Raw genomic sequence first — 20,933 nt, forward strand, 5'->3', positions numbered from 1 at the left:
TGAGATAGCTTTTTCTTGGGATGAGATAAAAGTGGAAAGACAAAGGTTAAACTGGAGAAGAATTGAAAACCAAACAAATTAATAATAGAGATTATGTTAGTCTCTTCAGGAATTTGAAAGTATATAGTTCTTTTAGACCTTTTATATTAACGTAGTCCTCTCACAGCTGAAAACCAAATTGGACGACTTTTTCTTCTAACCATATCCAGAGTGACTCAATTAAGTCTGCAGCTCTGGCTTTTAGAGAACCTATTTAACTTCCAGAAAAATTGACTATAATCAGTTCATATTCCAGCTCACTATTCTCAGGCAAGATGATAGCATCTCAGCTGCAGGAAGGTGAGGAAACTGAAAGCAGATGTAACTTTTTGAAGTTCTTTCAAGCTGAAAATGGAGTTGTTTGTCGTGAGCCACAGTGGCAGTTTGGCGACTCGTTTATCCTTCAATAACTTCAGCAGAGTTATGATCAAGTTTTGAGAACCACGGTTAGCCTGATGCTGGATAAACTTTCCAGGCAAGGTAGACTTGGGAATCTGTTGGTAAGGCAACAATAATGTCTAGGTCATAGAGCAGCCTGTTATTAGGGTTGATGTTTTAAAGATGTGTTTTCTTTTGTCCTGCAAAAGGATCGTGAAACGAAAAAATAATTGTTAGAGATTATAAGAATTGGAACATAATTGGAACACCTTTGTTTTGGAAGAAGCTTGCTGTGCAGGTTTTGACCAACATGGTTTGGTAAGCCATGTGAGGGTTGGTCTTCACCATAAGCTCACGCAAACATGAGTAAGCTAGCTTTGGTTCTAGAGCAGTAAAGCTGAGGAATGAGACCTCGGAGGACTGTAAAAACCTGGTTTGTTGATCTGTGCTGCCTGCAAGTTGAGTTAGCATGGCAGCGCCTAATGGAGGATTCAGTTTTAAATTAAGTATGTAGGTGTTATTTTTCACTGGGATGTGCTCTTTTATCAACATAGTGCTTACAGGACAGGCTGTACTGGTGTTTGTCGGGCTGGATGAAGTCAGATCATATAAACAGGCTCCTAGAGGCTGTGTATCTATTTCATTAAACCAGTGGAAACACAGAAGCAGAGCGTACACACGTGTCCACTAATACTTTTGTTTAGTGGAAATGCTAATGACAGCTCTTTCACTACTAGTTTAAAATATGGACTGGTTTTACTTGCTCAGGAAATAGCTGTTAGAAACCCCAGAAAACTCTAGTGAGAGTCAGGATGATTGCTGCTTACATGTCATAGGTATTCCTGTTTGGTTTAGTACGTTTCCCCACACTGGTTCTCAGTGCAGTAAGGACTTCATTGTTTGTAATTTTGTGTATTGATGCTGTTCAAATTACCTTCTTACCTTGTGTTAACTTTGTGTACTTGACTTAAGAGACTCATGTAGACTCTTCCTCTACTCAACAACAAGAGAGAAGCTTTGGGAGAATGGTATCTTTGCTCTTTTGCATTTCCTACCCTGAGTTGCATCGAGAGGAGCTTAGGAGGGCTGATTGTCGTGGGCTTGGTGATAAGAGTAAAACATTGTGAGAATACCATATAGGCAAACTAATCAATATCAGGACCTGTTGTCTGAACAAATTCAAGTGTGGCGGTCTGAGATGTGATGTTAAACTCTTGATCTCCAAGGCATTATGACTGCACACAAATTTCCTCTTGAGAATGACTGCTTGGCTTGAGCTAAGTCACAGACAGTGTCTGTGAATTGTTCACGAGTGCCTGTTGGCTTAAGCCAAAACCATGCTGGGGGTTGTTCTAGTGTTAATGCTACAGATCGAGTCCCATGGTCCTGTTTAATTTACTAGGCTAAATGTAGCTTCTGTGTCTGGCAAGTTGTTTTAAATAAAGTGTTGTTTAAATGTGCCTTTCAATCATTCTTTCTCTGAGCTGAATGTTAAAATGATAAGTAACTGTTATGAATTAGTACAAAATTGTAAGTTCAATAAAAAGTGGAAGTGGTGTATTTTTGGACAATTTAAGCTGTAACAATCTGTCATATGCTCTGAGCTTTTGATACAGACCACGTGTGAAGTCTGCAGATATTCTAGCGTGGAAGGCAGATCCAGAAATGAGGCGTTTACTTGGGTAATGTCTAACAATGTCCATTGTCATCTACCCTCCTTTTTTCTCGGTACTGTCACTGGGGACCCTCTGCCGTCAGGCAGTTTGCTCTTTGGGAGCCAGCCACAGGGGTACAGGTTGCCAGGAACAGACAGATAAGTCAGAGGAGATAGCTTAGAAGCAGGCATTGAAATGCAGAGAGGGAAAAGTGTTGGAATTTCTGTTGTAGTGTGGGATTGTTCCTCTTGTGTCTCCATTAAGGCATTTTACTTCTACAAACTTAAAGACATCTAGAAGTTTTGTAACAACAGGACCTGTGGAAAGGCTGATGCTACCTTTCCTAGAAAGGCAGGGCTTCCAGAAGAATTCTAAAAGTTTTGCACCCTGAGAAGCCCTGCTAGGCTATGAATAGGGCTCAGCCAGTGTCAGATTGGCAGTACTTACTTACATAGGAGTAGCTGTTCTTAGGCAGATATTAATTTCTGATGATCTTCACAATTGTGATACTTTTCCGGTTGTTAGCAAGTCAGAGGTAGAGAGGAAAGATTAGCCATCCCGAAGCATTTTTCCTTTTTTTGTTAAATGTAAGAATGAAAGAAGTAATGTTTTTTGTTGTACACATGTCCACATTCAGGATTTGTAAAGTTAAAACTGTGAAGTTCTTGGTGAGCAATGGAGAGTTGTTACTTCTGTACCCCCCCCCCCCCCAATCTTTCATGAATAAGATGCCATGTCTTGGGTTCTGAATGCCATTTTTCTAGTATGGTAACATGTAGAAAACATGGTACCATGAGAACATCTCTAGCTGCATAATAAATATCAACCCTTTGGTTAGCCCACTGTAACTTGTCAGCACTCAAAAGCTTTGACATGGTAGTGTTTCTACAGTAAGCTAACTTGCTGAGCTTTTTTTCTTCTCACTTTCTGGATTGTAGCATCTTTTGAACTATGCTGCGTGATGCCCTTCCCTGCAGCGTAGTGATGTCCAAATGTAGTTTAGACAGAGCAGTCCTGCCCACCGAAGGAAATCGGTATCTCTTGCATGTAGAATTGCAGCAATGATACTGCATAAACCAGAAAAGCTGGAAAAAATATCCGGAGGCTTTCAGCATCCATGAGGCTTTATAGATGACCAAGGAGAGCAGGCAAAAATTAGAAGTACTCTAGGTATAAAGAAATAAAACTATGTTGTCATAAAATGTGACCTGTTAAAATTGGGTAACCCTGTACTTCTCGCAAGTAGTATTTTCAACATAATGGCATATATCTGTTCAGTAGTTCTGTAATTTAAATAGCATCTTTGAATAATTTTTGTTTAGCCAGCTTTTTCCCTCTGGCTTTATGATGCTTTTCCTTCTCTCATCAGGCCCTGGGGAGGATTAAAAAAAAGGCTGTGGAAGCAGCTATGCTATGTGTTAAAACACCTGTCGTAGCTCAACAGAAGGTCTGCGTCTGGGGAGATGGTGCAATTTTGGTATCTTCCAACTTGTTCTCTTTTGCTTTCTCTTCCCTCCACTCTTACCAGTTAGTAGACTTGTTTCCAGGGTCAAGCATATGTTCTCCTCAGTAGAGGAATTTTGGAATTTCAGCAGTCTGGGTCCTCTAGTGCATCATCTGGTTCACTCTGTGAACCCTGGCATACCTGTTAAGGACACTTAAGAGAATTTGGGAATTTTCAGTTGTGTTCTTGGATTTTCCTGCCTTTCTGTGACCTTGTGTGAATGGGTTAGTCTCTGCTTTTCAATGGGAAATCTGCAGAATTGACTTAAAGACAACTTGGATGCATCTGTTCTCCTAAGAACAAAACTACTTCATTGACAAAATGCACCCAAAAAGTTGCTCCTGTTCATTGAAACTGGATCTTGATAAAGTCTGTAACAAGTAAAGCAAGCGTGAGGAGGAGTTGTTAAAAAATCACTGGCTGTTTGCCTAAGTGATATTCTTCAGGTGAGATTTTACATAGTGGAACTTAAATTTCTTAAGTTTCTGTAGGCATACAGAGCCACGCAACAGCCATGAAACAAAGCTGTGTACTGTTCAGAGACAGTGCTTGGAAGTTGCTGAAATGCAATGTAGTCTTAACTCGGGCACAATTTCAGTAGCCCCTGCATACGTGTTCTGGATCTGGACTGCCAGCAGTATTTGGTTGGACCTCACCAAGGTCCCAGGGATGTTGTGTCTTCTGACTGTCACTGTCCTGCTGTCTTGGGTAGCAGTGGTGCCACGTAGCTCCTGACCAGCCTGTCGGGTTCAAAGTGACACACTGCTTCCTTGGTAAAGACAGTTCATTTTCTCTGTGCTGTGCCTGGTCCCAGTGCTAATGAGTCTTACTTTGTGGGAGAATATTTACGAGTTGGAACAAATACGGGTTTTATGGGCTGTCATGCACTGGAAGAAACAGTACTTCCGTAAGATCCCGCCAGTACATACTTTCAAAGTCAGGTGAGAATTTTTTACCTCCGTGCTGCTCTTTGTACTCGTAACAGGAGCTGTTGTGGCATAATACAGATTCATAGCTGCTCTGAAGGAATGCTGCAAGAAACCCTAGAAGTCAGTAGTAGCAGAGTAACTTACCTCCTTTCCAAATAGAGAACTCGACAGAGATCAGAGCTGCTTTCCTGGGCAGGGAAGAACGGTGTCTTTAGTCAGCACGTGTTAAAAATATCTTTGAAAGAAAGAGCGAGATTGTTCTCTACAGCTAGTCGTCTCTCATCTAAGGTCACTCTCCTTGCTCTTCTCTTTCTTTTTCAAAAGATGTGACTTTTTACAAGCATAGGTAACATGGGAGTGTGCATAGCAGCGTGAAAAGGAGTAAGGATGCTTTTCTGTTCAGATCTAGCAGCTATAGCTGATAACTTGAGCATCGCTTTTCTTTGTTACAGCAGTAGTATCTTGGCACTTCATAGTACAGGAAGAGGTGTCAGTTTCTCTGCAAGTGAGTAGTTTAGAAGTTTATACTTCTTTCTACTATAGAATCTACTACCAACACTTGGTAGAACCCCTCATGATGTGAATGGAGGGTGATGGAAGAATTTGGAATATTTGACAGTGGTTTTCCAGGGGGAGGATGCTGCATGATTTCGTTCTTTTAAAAAGAGTGGAAGATTCTGCAGGCAGTATTGCAGATGTGTGTGTATGTATGCAAGTCACTAAAATACATGCACTTTATACACACACTTTTAAAATGTACATATACCCTTTTTCATGTGTGTATATATATGTGCATACACTCACTCTATACTTTACTAAAGGCTACATTGCTACAAAGTATACATTGTTGTAATTTAAAAAGGTTATATCCCCAGTGTAGTCTTTAGTAAAGGAAGGCAAACTTGCTTAATTTTTGAACCGATTCCGTTTTCTGTAGCCTTAGCCATACAGCCATGGGAGATGCTATGTGACACATGGTTTAAAAAATACCGATAATTTTATGTGGCAGCATGATTCACAGTGGTGGTCACTGCGTGGTGTCAGTAACTAAAGTGGCATTTTTGGTGGTGTTCAAATTTTAATTAGCCCTCCTGTGAGTTGTGGGGTTTGGGGTTGTGGGGGTTTTTTGTTTGTTTGTTTTTGTTTAGGAAAGGTTGTGTTTAGTCACCATGAAGAAGCCAAATCAACCCTTAGGTTGTTAGAGATCCTGCTTCACTGTAAAAGGAAATTTATCAGCTAAGACTTACTGTCTGGCTATAAATTGGGTCCCTTTAACATAGCTGCAGATTTCACAGGTGTAAATTTCATGACCGATGATTGGAAATGTCTATCTTAACCACTTGTTAGATATGCTTGTGTGGTGATTTAGGCTGCTTTTGTTTTTGTTATAGCCTAATCTGTGGTCAGCTGAGTAAGCCTTTCTAATCTGTGTTTCTTAAAACAGCGGTGTGAGTTGCAGATAACTTTAAATAATTGGTACCCTGAAAAGCATTTACTAGAGGCCACTTACTGATCCAGTATTGTGCATTGCTTTTTTTTGCTGTTCTGCACTTAGTGTTTTTTAACTTAAGTTTTAACTTAAACAGATTAACTGTTTGCATCAGTTTCAGGTAAGTATTCAGTTCAGAGAAGAAGTTGATTGCAGTTCCTCAAAAAGGCAGAAAAGAAGGACAAAGAGAAGGAATGAAAGACAGAAGAATAGGAGGACAAGACTGGGTTGGTTCAGGGAACTGGGTGAAATAGAGTATGGAATGGAAGTATAATTACATTTTCTTGAGGAGGAGAGAGTTCTGCATTCTGCAAGCAGACCAAAGACTATAATATAAAAAGCTCAAAAAACCTGTAATACAAAAACATCAGCTTAATTTTTGGCTTGGGCAGGGGGTGGGGTGGGCGGGTGGGTGACAGAATGGGGGGTCACCTGCTATTACAAATGGCCACAAGAGTATGTAACTTGTAGTTGCTACAGTACTGTAGTTATTCTCTATCTCTGTCTTCACAGATGGTAGCAAGTTTTCTTGGTCAGGCAAGCATGGAGAAAAAGTACTCTTCAAAATATCATAAATATTTAAAATAATTATTGGGCAGCATTTTGGAAAGAGCCAAAATCATACTCTTCATCTTGTAAGCAGTTTACTGTATGACCCAAAGAAGCCTGGTTATATGATGTTCTGACTGTTGCTGTCTTAGGTATGGGAGACCATTGCTAAGGAGATAACCATCTCAACCTGTGTCAAAAAAAATATGTTAATTAGCAACCTGCAGTAGCAGGTTGTAAAGGCAGTTTAATCTTACTTGAAAATGGAGGCAGGAAAGCTCTGCCCTGTAGCAGCTTTTCATCTCACCCCTAGTAAAAGCATAAACGACAGAGATGGTTTTGCCCTTACCACATTCATTTTGTGGAGTTGCTAGTGGGAGGAGTTCCTGGAGGTGACAGTTAAAATAACCACCTGCTTAGCACTGTTTATTTATTGGCCAGTGTAGCTGGAGATGTTGATTCTTTAATGGTTCTTAATGTTTTAATGTAATCTCTTTTGAGACTGAAGTGAAACTGTTTTGGCCTGAGCTCTATTGCTAAGTAGATACTCATTTTAAAAAACAAAACAAAAACTGTTCCAGGATGCGTGTGAATACAGTGAGGATGACGAGCAGGTGGACATTGAGACCGTGGAGGAGCTTTCAGAGAAGATTAACATTGCCCGTCTGAAGGCCACAGCTGCTAATACCCAACCTTCCAAACAGAAGTAAGCATCCTTGGAGAGTGCAACAGTTCTGTATTTGATTGATGAGCTGGCTTTGAATGAACCCATTAAACAACAGGTTTAATGTGATGGTAAGATAAAGCAAGGCTTGTGTCAGGTCTTCCTGAGCACTGGTGCTTCCCAGTGTCTGTGAGGAGGGGGCTGTCAGAACTAAGGGTAGATTTGAGGTGTCCTAGCCTATTTTTATTTTTTTTTATTTGCTCTCTCCTCTTAATTAATTTGTTCATGGGGATGTATATCTTGTAATGTAAAATTATTATGAGTGAATCACCTCCCTTCCTGCAAACTGAGTATGAGCAGGGTCATCTTTGTTTAAAATGTGATTTTGCAAGCTTTGTTATTTTTGCTGGTGGACTTGTTATTTTTAGGCGGGAGCGTCATTGGCTTAATTCTTGATCCTGTAAATGAAAGCTTTGTCTTTGGGACCATTGCCCCAGCGAAGACTATATTTACATATAGTCTGCCATGGTTGGATAGCTGGGCTTTTATTTTGTTGTTCTTTTGGTTTTTGTTTTTTTTGTTTTCTGTTATTATTGCTGCCCTTCCATTTGTAATGACAAAATGCAAAGTAAAATCATGGCTTACTTGAGGTATGTAAAGATGGTCATGGCTGTTTCTCAGTTGCACCAAACAAAAGAATTCGGAATGTTGCATCCTTGGTTCTTTTTAAGAATTTTTTTTTTGTAGAAACTGAAAGAATCTGTTTGGTGATACTATATACCTCCCAGATAGTTCCTATGTTGGGGTTTTTTTCGTTCAAAGATACAGCTCAACTTTTATCTTTAGATGGTGACTTTGCTATAAATTGTGAAGGTCATTCAGTGAGAGAGAAAAACAGATGTTATGTTTTGTAAAAAGGTAATTATTTCAAATGCGTATTGTTCTTTGTTTTCTTGAAGCTCCTAAGATACGAGGAAGCTGTTATTACGTATTGGGATAGTAATAAATGTGAGGATTTTGGTTGGTTTTTCTTGGTGGGGGAGGGATTGCTCTGCTACCTGTATTGAATCTGTGGGTTTTTTTAAAAAAGAACCAAAACATAGTTTTTAAAAAACCAAAAACATTCTGCAGCTAACAGTCACAGGCTGAATTTATTCTCTTTGGCATATAATGAAATAGTTTGTCTTTTGCACTGTGAGTTAATTTTACAACTTTCAGAACAGCTTGATTTTTTTTCCAGGATGATGGCATTGGAGATAGCTCACTTTGTTGGGAAAGCTCAACAGTATCCTGCTTTCATGTAGTTATACAAGGAAGAGATAATTTCAAGGGATAAAAATGAGCAATTGTAGTTGCTGTTGGAATGTAGTTAATGAGGATAGAGTGAATGAGATGAGTAGTGTTGGGAAAAACTTTTTACCTTTCTTCCAGATACCATGCTCGTAATTCTTCGGATGAAAAATTATCAGAAAAACCTACGAAGGTATATGTTTGCTCTCCTCTTTCCTTTTGGTATCACACCTCCATTTTAAAGATAAACTTTCATCTCAAGTACGACTCTTAACGCGATTTATCTACCTTCCATATGTTTATGATTCAATGCAAGAAACCGAATGTGTGTATGGGGGGAAGGGGCTCGGTCCAAATCTCGTTAAAGAAAAAGGACAGCTGCTGGCATCGGTGGGTTTCAGATGCAGCTGTATGTATGGGAGGAGTATCTGCCTTTTATTAGGATGTTTGCTTAGGTTTTGTGTTCTTGGCATAAATAATTGTTATAGCACACAAAATAATGAACAACTGAGAAATGTTTTCATGTGTAGAAGACGACAGTATGTAGGATTATGTAGCACAGCAGTGGGCAAAGGATTTCTGAAGACAGTAGTTTAAATAATACGTATTTAGGCAAGTTACGGATAATGCAGAATCCTCTCAAACCAAAACTCACTGCGGTCCTTCTGAAGCTTATGCCGTATTTTAGGGTGGCTTTGAAGCCAGTTTCACCAACTGTCCATGGTCATGTCCGTGCTGTACTTGGTGTCAGATGTAGAGCTATCTGCTGGGGTGGGGCTCTGAGGTGGGCTGTGAGCCTGGTGTTTGTCCTGTACGTTAGAGCAGGCTGGTACGTATGCCTTTGCTTGAGATGGTTCCAGGGTGCTCTGCCTGCCTTGCCTTCTCCACGTACTCCTCTCTCTGCCCTGGAATTTACGGCATGGGGCCCTGCCTTGGGAGGAGCCGAGCGGCCAGTGCAGGAGCAGATGGGTTGCAGCATTACTGCAGCCTTACTGTGCTCGGTCTGCCTTTGGGGGCAAAGTGCATGTCAGGAGCCGGGTTTCGGGAGAGTCGGCTCAGAAATACCGTCACTGGACGTGAGGAGCCTTTCCACTGATTCACTGGGGTTTGGAGCAGACCTAAAATGATGTTAAAAAGCCTGCGTTAATGCTACTCTTGAAATACTACTTCATCATAAAATAAATAGCATAGTTGTACCAAACCTGTAAAAGTAACGATGAAATAACAAACCTTCAAATCTGTAGAGATCAGTAATTATGCTTATTGCCTGTCAACCCTTTTCGAAGCTTAAGCAAATTGAAAATCAGAGCCTGTCTTGTGACACTTTCTGTTTCTTGGTAGGTGTCTGGGGTCATAAGTTTGGTTCCACTCTTTCACATTCTTACCTACAATGTCTCTTGGCCCCAACCCATATGTACCCATGAAACGAAATAGAAATCAGACTAGTTTCGCTCTAGGGAAAAATTCAGGTGTCTGATATTTGATGTGATTGTTTCATTCATTAGTAGACTTCTTTGACAGGCAGACAACAAAAAAAAATGGGGCTCAAACGTGCGTGATTTTGCTGTAATCCTGTGGTTTACCTAAGTAGCCTTGTATTGCAAAAAAAAAAAATTTAAAAAATGCTTATGAGTAGAAGGGACCGCTCATGATCTTTTCCGTTAGGGTTGATGCGATTATGTTGGTCATTTCTTGTTGGTCAGCATTTCATGCTTATTGCGTGCGCTTCTGACGCTGAGCTTCCATGAAGCCATACTAGCAGAGTAGCATGATACGAGATCTTCAGGTGTAAATCAGCCCTGTAAATGAGGCATGCCTTTGAATGTTGTTTGCTGTGACATTGCCCTTTTTATTTAAACTGGTCAATACGGTTACTTCTCCAGCAGAAACGTCAACTCTGGCACAGAAAGCTGAAGACTGAGGCAGAAGCCTTTGCTCATTACCGCCAGACACACACAGCAAATGAACGCCGGCGTCGTAATGAAATGAGAGATCTCTTTGAGAAGCTGAAGAGAACTCTGGGGTTGCACAACCTTCCCAAGGTCTCCAAATGCTACATTCTCAAGCAAGTAAGTATTTTGACGCTTAAGTGAGGATGAGAATCGTTAACTCTGGTCAGAGTAATTAAGCTGGTATGGACTCCTTGAGCTGAGTCCGAGTGATACTGTGAACCGTGAACTTCTGTCACCTTTACAGGACTCGCCAGAAGAAAACGCTATCTGAAAGCGTTTGTATTCCTAAAAACTTAATGATACAGATGCCTTATTTTGGATTAACCCTCTCCTTGTTGTGTTCTTTGTGAGTTTAACCATGGAAGGTTATGTCTTAATTCCTTGGCAACGTAGTGTGTACATCAGGCAATTTTGAAATTCATTGAGGACTTCACTTTTTTTGATGCAGAAGGTAGCATTCGATTATTATACTGACACTGAAGTCTTAGTTGTAAAGATGTAAATGACAGAAAACAAAATGTAAGTTGGAGATACATAATTAGGTTTATCAGCTGTACCTTGAAATTGTGGGATAAAAGTTAGGGTTTTTTCTTTAAAAAGGATGAACAAGTTTATCGCTTTTCAGCTTGCATTTAGGTAAAGCTGGCATTACATGGTACTTAATGAGTCCTGGTTTCTCAAGGTGATGAAAATGTCTAAATTCTGTCAAGGTTTCTGGGAAGGAAAATTATTTTATTATTTTGGGTATCATTATTGGTTTATAAATCAGTTCCCTGACACTTTTCTAGGCCTATGAAGAAATCCAAGGATTGACTGATCAGGCAGATAAATTTATTGGACAGAAGAACTTACTGACACGCAAACAAGATGTTTTGATTCGAAAAGTATCCACGCTTTCAGGTGAGACTCTTTTTGGGTGCAGACTAGCTGGAATAATGAAAGAAAGGGCTTTTAAGAGTCAGGGTGTGTGGAGTAATCCTCTGTGGATCCAGGTGAGTCATTAGTTCACGTAAATCATAGACTGGATGCCAAACAGACCTGCTGAGCTCTGACTCACCCATACACTTATGCTGATGAGAGCTGCTTGTGTCTTCCCTTGTGCCTGAAGGAAGGGCAGCATGACCTGTGCTGCGAGCGCGGGCTTGGGTCCCTGCGCGCTGCCTGTGCTCTGGGGGGAAGGCGCCTCGTTCTCCCATCGGTCACGTCCTGAAACCGCGCTGCTCGGTGCTTGGCGAGTGTACACCGCTGGCTCTGAGCAGTGCCGAGACCTCTGCCTGCCTTCGTCAGCTTTGCAAGTAACTGTTCTGCTGCTTCTCTGAGAACGGGTGCTGTAGCGGTGTCTGTAAGGCAGCAGCCCTGGCTGTGGAAGGAGAGTGCAGCGTGCTTGGAGCTGCAGCTCACCTGGGCACCTCCAGACAAAGCCGCGTTCATTGTGTTTGTTGTGTCTTCCTGTTGGTTTGGAGGTGCAGGAAAGCTGAGACTTGTGTTCAGCCGGTGCCAAAATGTGTGTGAGCAAACAAAACATTTGATTATTCCTGTAATCTTCTTACTGTCTGGGGATAAAAACAGGAGGCTACCTGTAAAGTAGAAATAAGTGCAAGATACTTACATCGTGTGCATTTATGTGAATCAGCTCATGTGTATTTTAGGTACTTGTTAAAAAAAAATCTAAAAAAAAAATATCAAGAAGTGTTTTTAATAATCCTTACTCTTAATCCAGAAGTGATAGGCCTCTTGGGTGGGGAGTGAAAGCAGGCAACTTCACAAATTTTTCTGATCTTTTGAATTCATAGTGAAGTACCTCAAAACTAATGAGGAAAAAAATTCCATTCAGGAGAGCTAGTTAATTACAGACTTAATTAAAGATAGACCATGATGTTAGAACATAAATACTAGGCAGGAAACAAGCCAGTATAGTTATTTCAACTTCGATCGTACTAAATTGTGTGCATCTGCAGAAAACGTTTATAAAATACTCGTTTGTTCAAGGTTACAATTTTCACGTCGATGCTAAACTGTACGTGAGTTTACCTCTAAATGCTGTTCGAGTAACAGGGCCCATTAATCTCAAGAAATTTCGTACCAGGTGAGGGTAGCGTTTTGTCTGGCAGTTACACATGTATCGTTAGGAGAGCCCCGAGGGGTTTTTCACAGCTGTGGATACTTTCAAACAGTACTTGTTCAGCGAGGGCTAGTGCTTGTCCAAGCTGGTTTCTGCTCATCAAAGTTGAAGATAAATTTTAACATGTACGGATGTTTCTGAAGGAAAAAAAACCCCACCTTGTAATAAATAGCTAATGACTTCCTTTTGTTGTTAAGCGAGCTGTTTACTTGGTGGGGGTGGGGTTATCTCTTGCATAGTAGTTGAATGTTGTCAGCTTAATAGATTTTTAGTTCTGCCTTAAGCTCTTCAGTTCCAGAAGGAGAGTTTGAAGATATGGGGTTTTTTACATTTATTAATTTTTTACATAGGGAAGACAGAAGAGGTTGTCCTGAAGAAGCTAGAATACATTTATGCCAAACAAAAAGCAGTAGAAGCACAAAAAAAGAAGAAACAAGCTGAGCCGGAGGAATCTGTTGTAACCTCAACCGCTAGCACACAGCAAGAAGGATCTTCTGCTCCCTCCAGAGAGCTGGCCCAAATGACTATGACAAATAGGAGAGGCAAGCCACTGATACTCGCCAGGAAAGGAGCCCGTGCCACAGGTGGGCTAAAAGCAATGCACGTTTCGCGTAAAGGGGAGACAGACGATGAAGCAGCACCCCGTGGGAGAGCAAAATGCTCTGGCCTGCTTGTGCAGGCAGCTTCGTTCTTGAAGCAGAATTGAGGACTGGACCGGGAAGTGCCCATCCAGTAGGTGTGGGAACAGTTTGTTCTCGGGAAGGGGGAGACCGGCACCGCTGAGACCTTCAAACGAACGGGACTTTTGAGTCCCAGAACGATGGGAAGAAAATTCCCGTGAAGTTGTCCTTTTGGTCTCATGCAGTTTGGCTGCAGTAATTTCGGAGAACCAAAGGTGGTTCTGTGCTGACTCAAAACCTGAAGCCCAACCCCCGGAATACTGGAGCTGCTAGATTCGGGTTTTAAAACATCGCTCCCCAAACAATCTTAGCTGTCAGAGTGCTGAAAGACTGGCTTTTAAATTAAATGCCAGAATTTTCAGATACTTGAGAAGTTTTCTGGAGCCAAGAACTTGTGCAGAAGTATCTGGCATTTATGGAGACTTTCATACCATAAATGTAGGAAGGAACAAAAAGCATGGCAGAAATCTAGACTTTCACGGTAGTACTGCTGTAATACTCTTAAGGATCTGGTAATGCTTCTTATTTTGGTGATAATAAATAACTTTGCTTGAAGTGGTCTTGGGCTTTTATAAACAACAGTATTTTTTTATTCGGGTTTCCCAAGCCTCACTTTTGTCCAGTCCTGGGGAAGTCTGGCATCAGAATGTGGATGTGGCGTGGGAGCTTCCTTTCTTTGGACTGAACAATTCCCTTTTGTAACTTCAGCAGGACTGCTCTGCTGGTTGATCAGGGTGACGCTCTGGAGAGCTAGGGTTGTTACACTGCACAAAGAGACAGTACAGGCTGGCTCTAGCTGTCTAGCTGTGTAGGTGAGGTTCCTGGAGCCTGCACGGCTTCCGTAGCAGCTTTCTATTCTGGGGCTTGTAAACCTTCTAGCTGGAGTGCCTTCCACAGCTGTACTTACCGCTGGGTCGCAGGACGCTGTTTGCCATCAGGGGTGCTGTGTCAGAATAAACTACTGATGCACGTATTTCTTTTTTGCAGAGGACACCTCATCCTCTCTCACGCTGACTGCTGCAAGCCTGGTGATGACGCCGCAGGGGCAGGTGCTCACCCTGAAGAGCCCGCTGGTCCCGGGGCAGGTGGCAGCTGTGCCTTCCACGCTGCTGCAAGCCGAGTTAAAGCCTCGCACCGTCAGTACTGCCATGACAGCACAACCAGGTATGATCATGCGAGAACATGTTGATGGAAGCCAGTATAATGCTTTTCATAGATGTGCATGGCAGTTTACAGAGTAACATGTTATTTAATCTTTGATGTAGTTTTTGGGGGTTTTTTTACAACTTAACTGGCTGAGGTAGAACCTGGCTGTGGTAAGAGAGATGTGATATTATTAACTCTGAACTGTCATTTATCAACAGGTAAGTCAAGTCTATTAAATTTTCACTAATCCCAAATTAGGGAAACATAGGGAAGATTTCTTAATCACCTAACCAATCTATATTTCTCTTTTTTTACCACTTCCAGATGCTATTGCAGTGTAAAGAATTGCCTAGGCAAGGCTCTTATTTTCCAGGCTTAACTGAGTATCTGAAAGGCTCTTGTTTCCACCTCACCCCCCCTTCCCCTTTTCTTGGATAAGGTATTGCTTCTGTGATGATTCAGCTCCCAGGATCAACAGTTCCTGTCCAAGTAAAAGGAATCCTTACTAACTCTACCATTCCCATTACACTGTCAACTGTTGCTGGAAACCCAGTGCCCTCAACAGTAGTGTCAGCCACAGAGCCCCATTCAGGTAGGCTCTCTGATTTTATGGATCTTTCTGCTTGCATGCAGGGAGCGTTATCCTTGCAAAAATGAAGGTAAACTGTTTTCTCACTAGGCAGCGATGATAGGTGTTATTGTCTGGGTAGCCAAAGCAAACGCTCTGAGCAGTTTAGAGGGGCCCCTAGGGGATTACAGATGAGTAATTTAACTTTTTAACTTTCCTTCACTTCACTGAGCCTCTTTGCCCTTAGCAAAATCAGAGCGAGCGGGGACCGGGCCGTGTCTGCGGCGTGGTGTGTCCTGCTGGGGAAGCCGCGGTTCGCAGCGGTGCTGGGCTGTTGAAAATCGTTGCCTGTTAGGGCCAGGCTCCCCCTGCGGCACGGCCCCTCGCCAGCCCTGCTGCCCTCGGGGGAGATGTCCTCTCATACCAGCACCTACCTTGCCGGCTCTGGGCGCAGGGTGGTTCCTGGCAGTCGGTGCTGCTTGCTGTCAGCTGCCTTCAAAGCAAGCCACTTGCTTTCTGCTTCGTTGTAGTCATTTGGTCGTCACGGAAAAGGAAATTTCGCTGCGGGTTTGGGGCTGGGCAAAATCAGTGTGCTGCAAATAGGAAACTGTGTGGAGGCAAAAAGTAATGGCGTAGTCCCTGAAATGCCTCTGTGGGATTGCGCACTAAACCGCTATCGCAAAATGTGAGCGTAAAAGTAAAGCGTAAAAAACCAAACAGTAAGGGAGAAACCGGTGTTTGTCTGACTTCCTTGTGTGTCCCCAGCTGCATTGTAAGCGTTACAGTTAGCGGCATTTGTGCCTGCCTGCTGGAGGGGGGACGCGGCGGGTGGCTCTGGGGTGGCGGCTGTGGAGCTTGCTCTTGTTCTGCAAGTTGAACGTTAAGCTGTTAGTGTTTTAAGGCTTCACCTGACCAAAACTGTGTAAGCAGTTTAAATTGTGAATAGCAGCTTATGTGAGGAAGACCTGAAAGTGCGAGCAAATTATATTTAATTAGGAGTTACCTTGCAGTTAACGTGGATCCTGACAGACGCTGCTTTGTTTGGTTTTGCAGAAAGCGAAGATTCCTTCATGATGCCCAAGATTGTTAACGTAACGTCGCTGGCTGGTGAGGGAAGCATGAGTCTAAACCTGAACAGAAGCAAAAATTCTAATGTAACGACAGCTGCAGGTACTCAGGCTTGTGAGAAATCCTTGGCTGTAACACCCCTTGAAAGTAGAAAGAGCGGTAGTGTCCTTTCAGAAGAAAAAGCCAAACCATGTGCTGGAGACAGCGGCGGAGATGGAAGAAATACCACAGGCCCCACAAAAGTTTTATTTGAAAATAAAGATGCCTTTCCACAGCTCCGGAACGTGTCATCCACGAAGGAACCTCCAGAGTCCTTTGGCAAAAAGCTCTGCATCGGTGACTTTGTAGGAAGCCAAGCCAGGAAGAAGGACGGTGACTCCGCAGGGGAAAGATTAAAATCTAAAGAACTGCCGTTCCGCAAGCTGCAGATCAAGGATTCCCGGATAGAAGTGGAACTGAGGAAAGTAGCGTCCGCAATGGAGGAAGCAGAACTGGATCCAAGCGAGTTACTGAGCAGCATAGAGGAGAGCGATGACACGGATGAAACCCTCACGTCGCTGCTCAATGAGATCGCCTTCCTCAACCAGCAGCTGAACGACGATGCTTCAGCCATGTCGGAGCTGCCCAGCACCCTCAACTCGGAATTCTCTCATGAGGATGCAGAGGCTCGTCGGGGGGCAGCCAGTGATCTCGGTGCTGCAGATGGGTCTGCCTTCCAGTTCGGCCATCTGGGAGGCAGTTTTAAGGACCTTGCTGAAGTTTCGGAGGGTGGTGGCTCTATAAGTCCCCTCTTGCTGCACCTGGCAGATGATGACCTTACTGACGGGGACAAGAACTCTGGGGAGCCTTCATCTGAAGCAGACGTTTTAAAGATAGTAATAGGTACCGAAATGAAGGATCCGCTTCCCAGCCTGTCCATAACCAGTGGCGGGAATGGCAAAACCGTCACGACCTTGGCAGAGGCCAGTAACGTGACTCCACCGGTTTTGCAGATGAAGACTAACCCAGAAGCCGGGAGTGCTGACGCGTTGTGGAGGCCCATGCCCAAGCTGGCGCCGCTTGGATTGAAAGTGGCAACTCTGCCGGTGGACTCGGAAGGGCAGAGTAATAAAGTGATGCCCTTGTTGGCGCCTGTAGTTGCAAAATTGGCACCCAGTGGGGCAAAAACTTCGTTATCCACAACTGTTCAAGACGGACAGGATAACAAAGTGATGCCCATGTTAGCACCTGTGGTTACGAAACTGAATACTGCTGGGACCTTGCCTTCAAATTCAGCAGGCAAATAAAGGCATCTGTTTTTTATCAGAGACTGGAATGGAGATGTGGAGCGGTGTTGGAGTTCGGCAGCCTCCCTTGTCTGCAGCGCTCGTTTTCTGTATGGCATCAGCACTCTGTTCGTCTGAGGGCAGGCCCCAGCTTGAGAAATAAGTGCTATGAAACTTTATGCATTTTTACCTCATGGTTGTATTCTGGGTGTTCTCATTCCCCTTCGCAAAACAAAGATGGTCCTTAACCATTGCTGGGCACTGGTATCCTTCCAAAATTGGGTCCTTCACACAAATAGTTTGTCAAAGGACTGAGAAATCTGGGCTGTTGAAAGAGACAGACACACACATCCCCGCAGGGAGGCAGCTGTCTTGTTTGGGGGGGAAAATCTGGATTACTTGGTTTTGTACCAGGCAAATTATCTATGCAGAAATGGGATTGTTCACATTCGCTGGTTTTAGTGTTTGCAGAACGTGATGAATGTGCAGAAATGAGACTGCGGTTACGCTCAAACTTGTTACCTAGAGCAGCGGAAGGGAAACCTGAGACTGTGCAGAGGGCTGCAGTGGAAAGGTTTTGTTCTTTGGTGCTAGATAGTTCTCTGGCAGAGACTCTCTTTAGGAGCTTATGCACAGAAGATTTTAATAAACATCTATAACTCACTACATGGGAATCGCGTTTCCCAGTGTAATTAGAAGTAGGACAGTATGTTAACTTTAATAAAACTACTAAAAAGAACCCTCACTGTCACCTCCTGCCCCTATACGAATACTCCCTCCTTTGATGCGTAGGAAGGAAAAATCACAAGGAGCAGAAGCAGATTTGGGCCACCCTATTGCTATGTCTTTAAATACATTGCTGAAATAGCTTGAGTGTTTTCCCAGTTCTTGTTTTCTTTCCTCCTGTCGTTCTCCGAGATGTATTCGGTGGCTAGGAATGTTCATAGGAAGCGTTGCTTTGTAAAAGTACAGAACACTTTCAGCTTTCAGGACTGTTGTAGCCTAGTGTGAATGAGCGAGGTGTATATGTGAATGTACATATGAAAATATGTGAATATCTTTCCAAACCTTCCATTTCTTTATAAATTCAGGAAAGGTACTCAGAGGTTTCTCACTGCGTTTGCACAAGTTGTGTATAGCAAAAAAAGTCAACAAAAATGCTCATTACCAGGGAAATAGGGCAGTATTGAATCACAAGATGTATTTTTTATTCTTCTCTGCCACTGCTTACTCAATAACCTGTAGATACTCTTCACTGTTCAGCTGTTGGATGTGAAGGGCCTGCAGACTGTAAAGATATTTATATTTTTGTACACAACTTTTGTTTTCATAGTTTTCTTGAGAAATTAAATTTTCAGCCTAGGAGAGATGATTTGTTAATGAGTGTATACACAATCTTTTCCTATCAAGTTTGTAAATATGATTTATGGTGCGCTTGAGGGGCTTCTTAACTGCTCCGAAAAGGTAAAACACGTCGCCATGAAAATGACGTAGAATTTGGTGGGTGGTGCATTTCGATTTCTGTTAGGAATGTAATCCCCTGTCTTACTGTTCCAGCAGCGGCAGCTGGGTGCCCACCCCCCACCCCCCAGATCCCTCATCTCTGGCAGTAACGCAGGGATTTGCTCTCTCCAGCGCGGAGGCTGTGCGGGTGTTGCGAGGGGTGTTCTGCCACGCGTGGGGAGCAGCGTTTGTGCGGCCGCGAGCCGCGTGTTCCGGGTCTGTCTGGGTGGGATCCGTCGGGGGTACACATACCTGGGGTGTTTCCTCGTCTGTTTTATGATACTGTGCTGCAGAGGGGAGAAGCCCTTCAAGCTGGGTTTGCGTACAGTTACTCCAGAGCCCACGTCCAAAAGGTTCCTCACCTGGCCGTTCTGAACGGCGTGTTTTAAAGCAGTCGTGTTCATTGCCTTCTGCGTATTTACTGGTTTAATATTTGATGCAAGTCCTCCATCCGTGATTTGGAAGAGGGGAGTATGGGTCAGCATGAGTGTCCTGCAGGGTCGTGTGGTTGTCAGTGAATGCCTTAGAAAAAGGAATTCACAACGTGAATCAAGTATTTAGACATGCGTTGCTTATTATCAAAGAATTTTAACCTTATCTTAAACCAGTGGAAATCTGGAGTAACTGAACGAGTTTAGTAGCACTGCATCAGATTTAAATTCACTTATCTGGGAAATCTGGTTCTGAGCATTTCTAATAGGCTGAAGTTGCTCATTTTAATACCTACGGCCCTGTGTTCCTCCTACGTGTGAAACGGCAGCCAGGACGGTGCTGCGATGCTGTTCAGATTCCTAATCCCTGACCTTTCTTTCTGCACCTCATCCTTCTGTGGTTCCAAAAGGCTGATTTTAATCACGGAATTGTGTGCTAATCGTACCCGAGTAGCTTTTTTAAAGAAGCACGTGTGCTTTGCATACTTTGTGGGACAGAGAACGCTGTAACGTGAAAACCATTCGAACATTATCTAAAATAAATGCTGTACTTTTGAGTATTTGCCCATTATCAAGGTAGTGGAAAACGCCTGGATGTGTTTCCTGTTTGGCACTGGGCAGTGAAGAATTCGACTGCAGTAGAAACGTACTGTGTAACGCTGGCAGCAAAAACGTTTGGTTCCTGAATGTGATTACTGAATTAACTACGAACAGACACCACATTTGGCCGCAAAAGGCGGTAGTTGGTGCGGTTCTGGGAGGGATCTGTGATGGGTTCTGCCAGGCAACAAAGCGCGTTTGAAATGTTCCTCGTCTTTGCTCCCCTTGTTCCACAGTCTCATGTCCGCAGTTTGGTTTTTTTTTTGGTTTTTTTTTTGCTTTGAGTTTAAACGCTGACTCTTTTTTCGCTCCTCCCTCAAGCTCCCACTGGTGTTGAACAAACTTTTCAAAAATTACCTATGCTGTCTTTTGAGGCAATAATGCAAGAGTGTGACATGTAATGAGAAGACTTTAGGATCAGGAGAAGAAAGGAAACCCCTGCAAGGCGCACGTTTTCACTAGACCAAGAGACCCGGAGATTTTCTTTGTTTTTTACACATCTGTAAATAGACTGGAATGTTTTTAAGAATATAATGAAATGTCAGATTTAGCTTTTTTCCTTTTATATATTAAAATATATCTTTCCCTCTTTTCTGCTTTTGAAAAATTGATATTTTTGTAGAAATCTTAACAGTACAGGACTCAAATAACTATATGTGAGGGACAAAGTGTAAAACTAAAATAAACCAACTGAGGTCGACTAGAAACTGGCTTTGCAAGTTTATTACAGGGAGGGAGAGGGCGCAGAAGTGGCGCGGTGGTGTGCTGCTGGTGACACGTGGCATTGGACCTGAGCGAGTGACACACGTCTGCTCTGAGGCAGAAGTCTTGGCAAGGCAGGCATCTGGGGGTTGGTTCGAGGCATCGGGACCGCAGGGAGGAGATTTCTCTTGTCAGTCCTGAGCCGGACGCAGGAAACGTTACCTGCTGTAAGAAGGGATTGTGGCTGCGAAATGCAGAACAGGTACCAAAGGGGCTTTGTTTTCACCAAAGCGCATCCTGAGCACGCAGCCAGGGCGGTTAACATCCCGTCGTGGCCTAACAAGAAAAAACCCAATGGCTGAAGACTAAGCCCAGATAAAATCAGCCCGCATAAAATCA

The 20,933-nt window shown here is 43.1% G+C and overlaps 1 protein-coding gene across 10 annotated transcripts in view; it reads left to right on the top strand.

Annotated features, from left to right (window-relative positions):
• MGA (MAX dimerization protein MGA) overlaps positions 1–20,539 on the top strand; it is a 63,742-nt gene extending 43,203 nt beyond the window's left edge. For 5 of the 10 annotated variants that reach the window (XM_040602515.1, XM_040602522.1, XM_040602525.1 and 2 more), the window contains 8 exons: positions 7,125–7,249; positions 8,639–8,690; positions 10,381–10,566; positions 11,238–11,349; positions 12,922–13,155; positions 14,239–14,415; positions 14,837–14,989; positions 16,019–20,539. In XM_040602515.1, coding sequence (XP_040458449.1) covers positions 7,125–7,249; positions 8,639–8,690; positions 10,381–10,566; positions 11,238–11,349; positions 12,922–13,155; positions 14,239–14,415; positions 14,837–14,989; positions 16,019–17,319 — 2,340 coding nt within the window. In that variant the 3' untranslated portion in view covers positions 17,320–20,539. Of the gene's footprint in view, positions 1–7,124; positions 7,250–8,638; positions 8,691–10,380; positions 10,567–11,237; positions 11,350–12,921; positions 13,156–14,238; positions 14,416–14,721; positions 14,990–16,018 lie in introns of those variants that run through there. The other 5 variants (XM_040602518.1, XM_040602523.1, XM_040602519.1 and 2 more) reach the window with 5 other exon arrangements.
• Positions 20,540–20,933: the final 394 nt, after the last annotated feature.

Source organism: Falco naumanni, chromosome 7, assembly GCF_017639655.2.
Source record: "Falco naumanni isolate bFalNau1 chromosome 7, bFalNau1.pat, whole genome shotgun sequence".
Lineage (NCBI taxonomy): Eukaryota > Metazoa > Chordata > Aves > Falconiformes > Falconidae > Falco > Falco naumanni.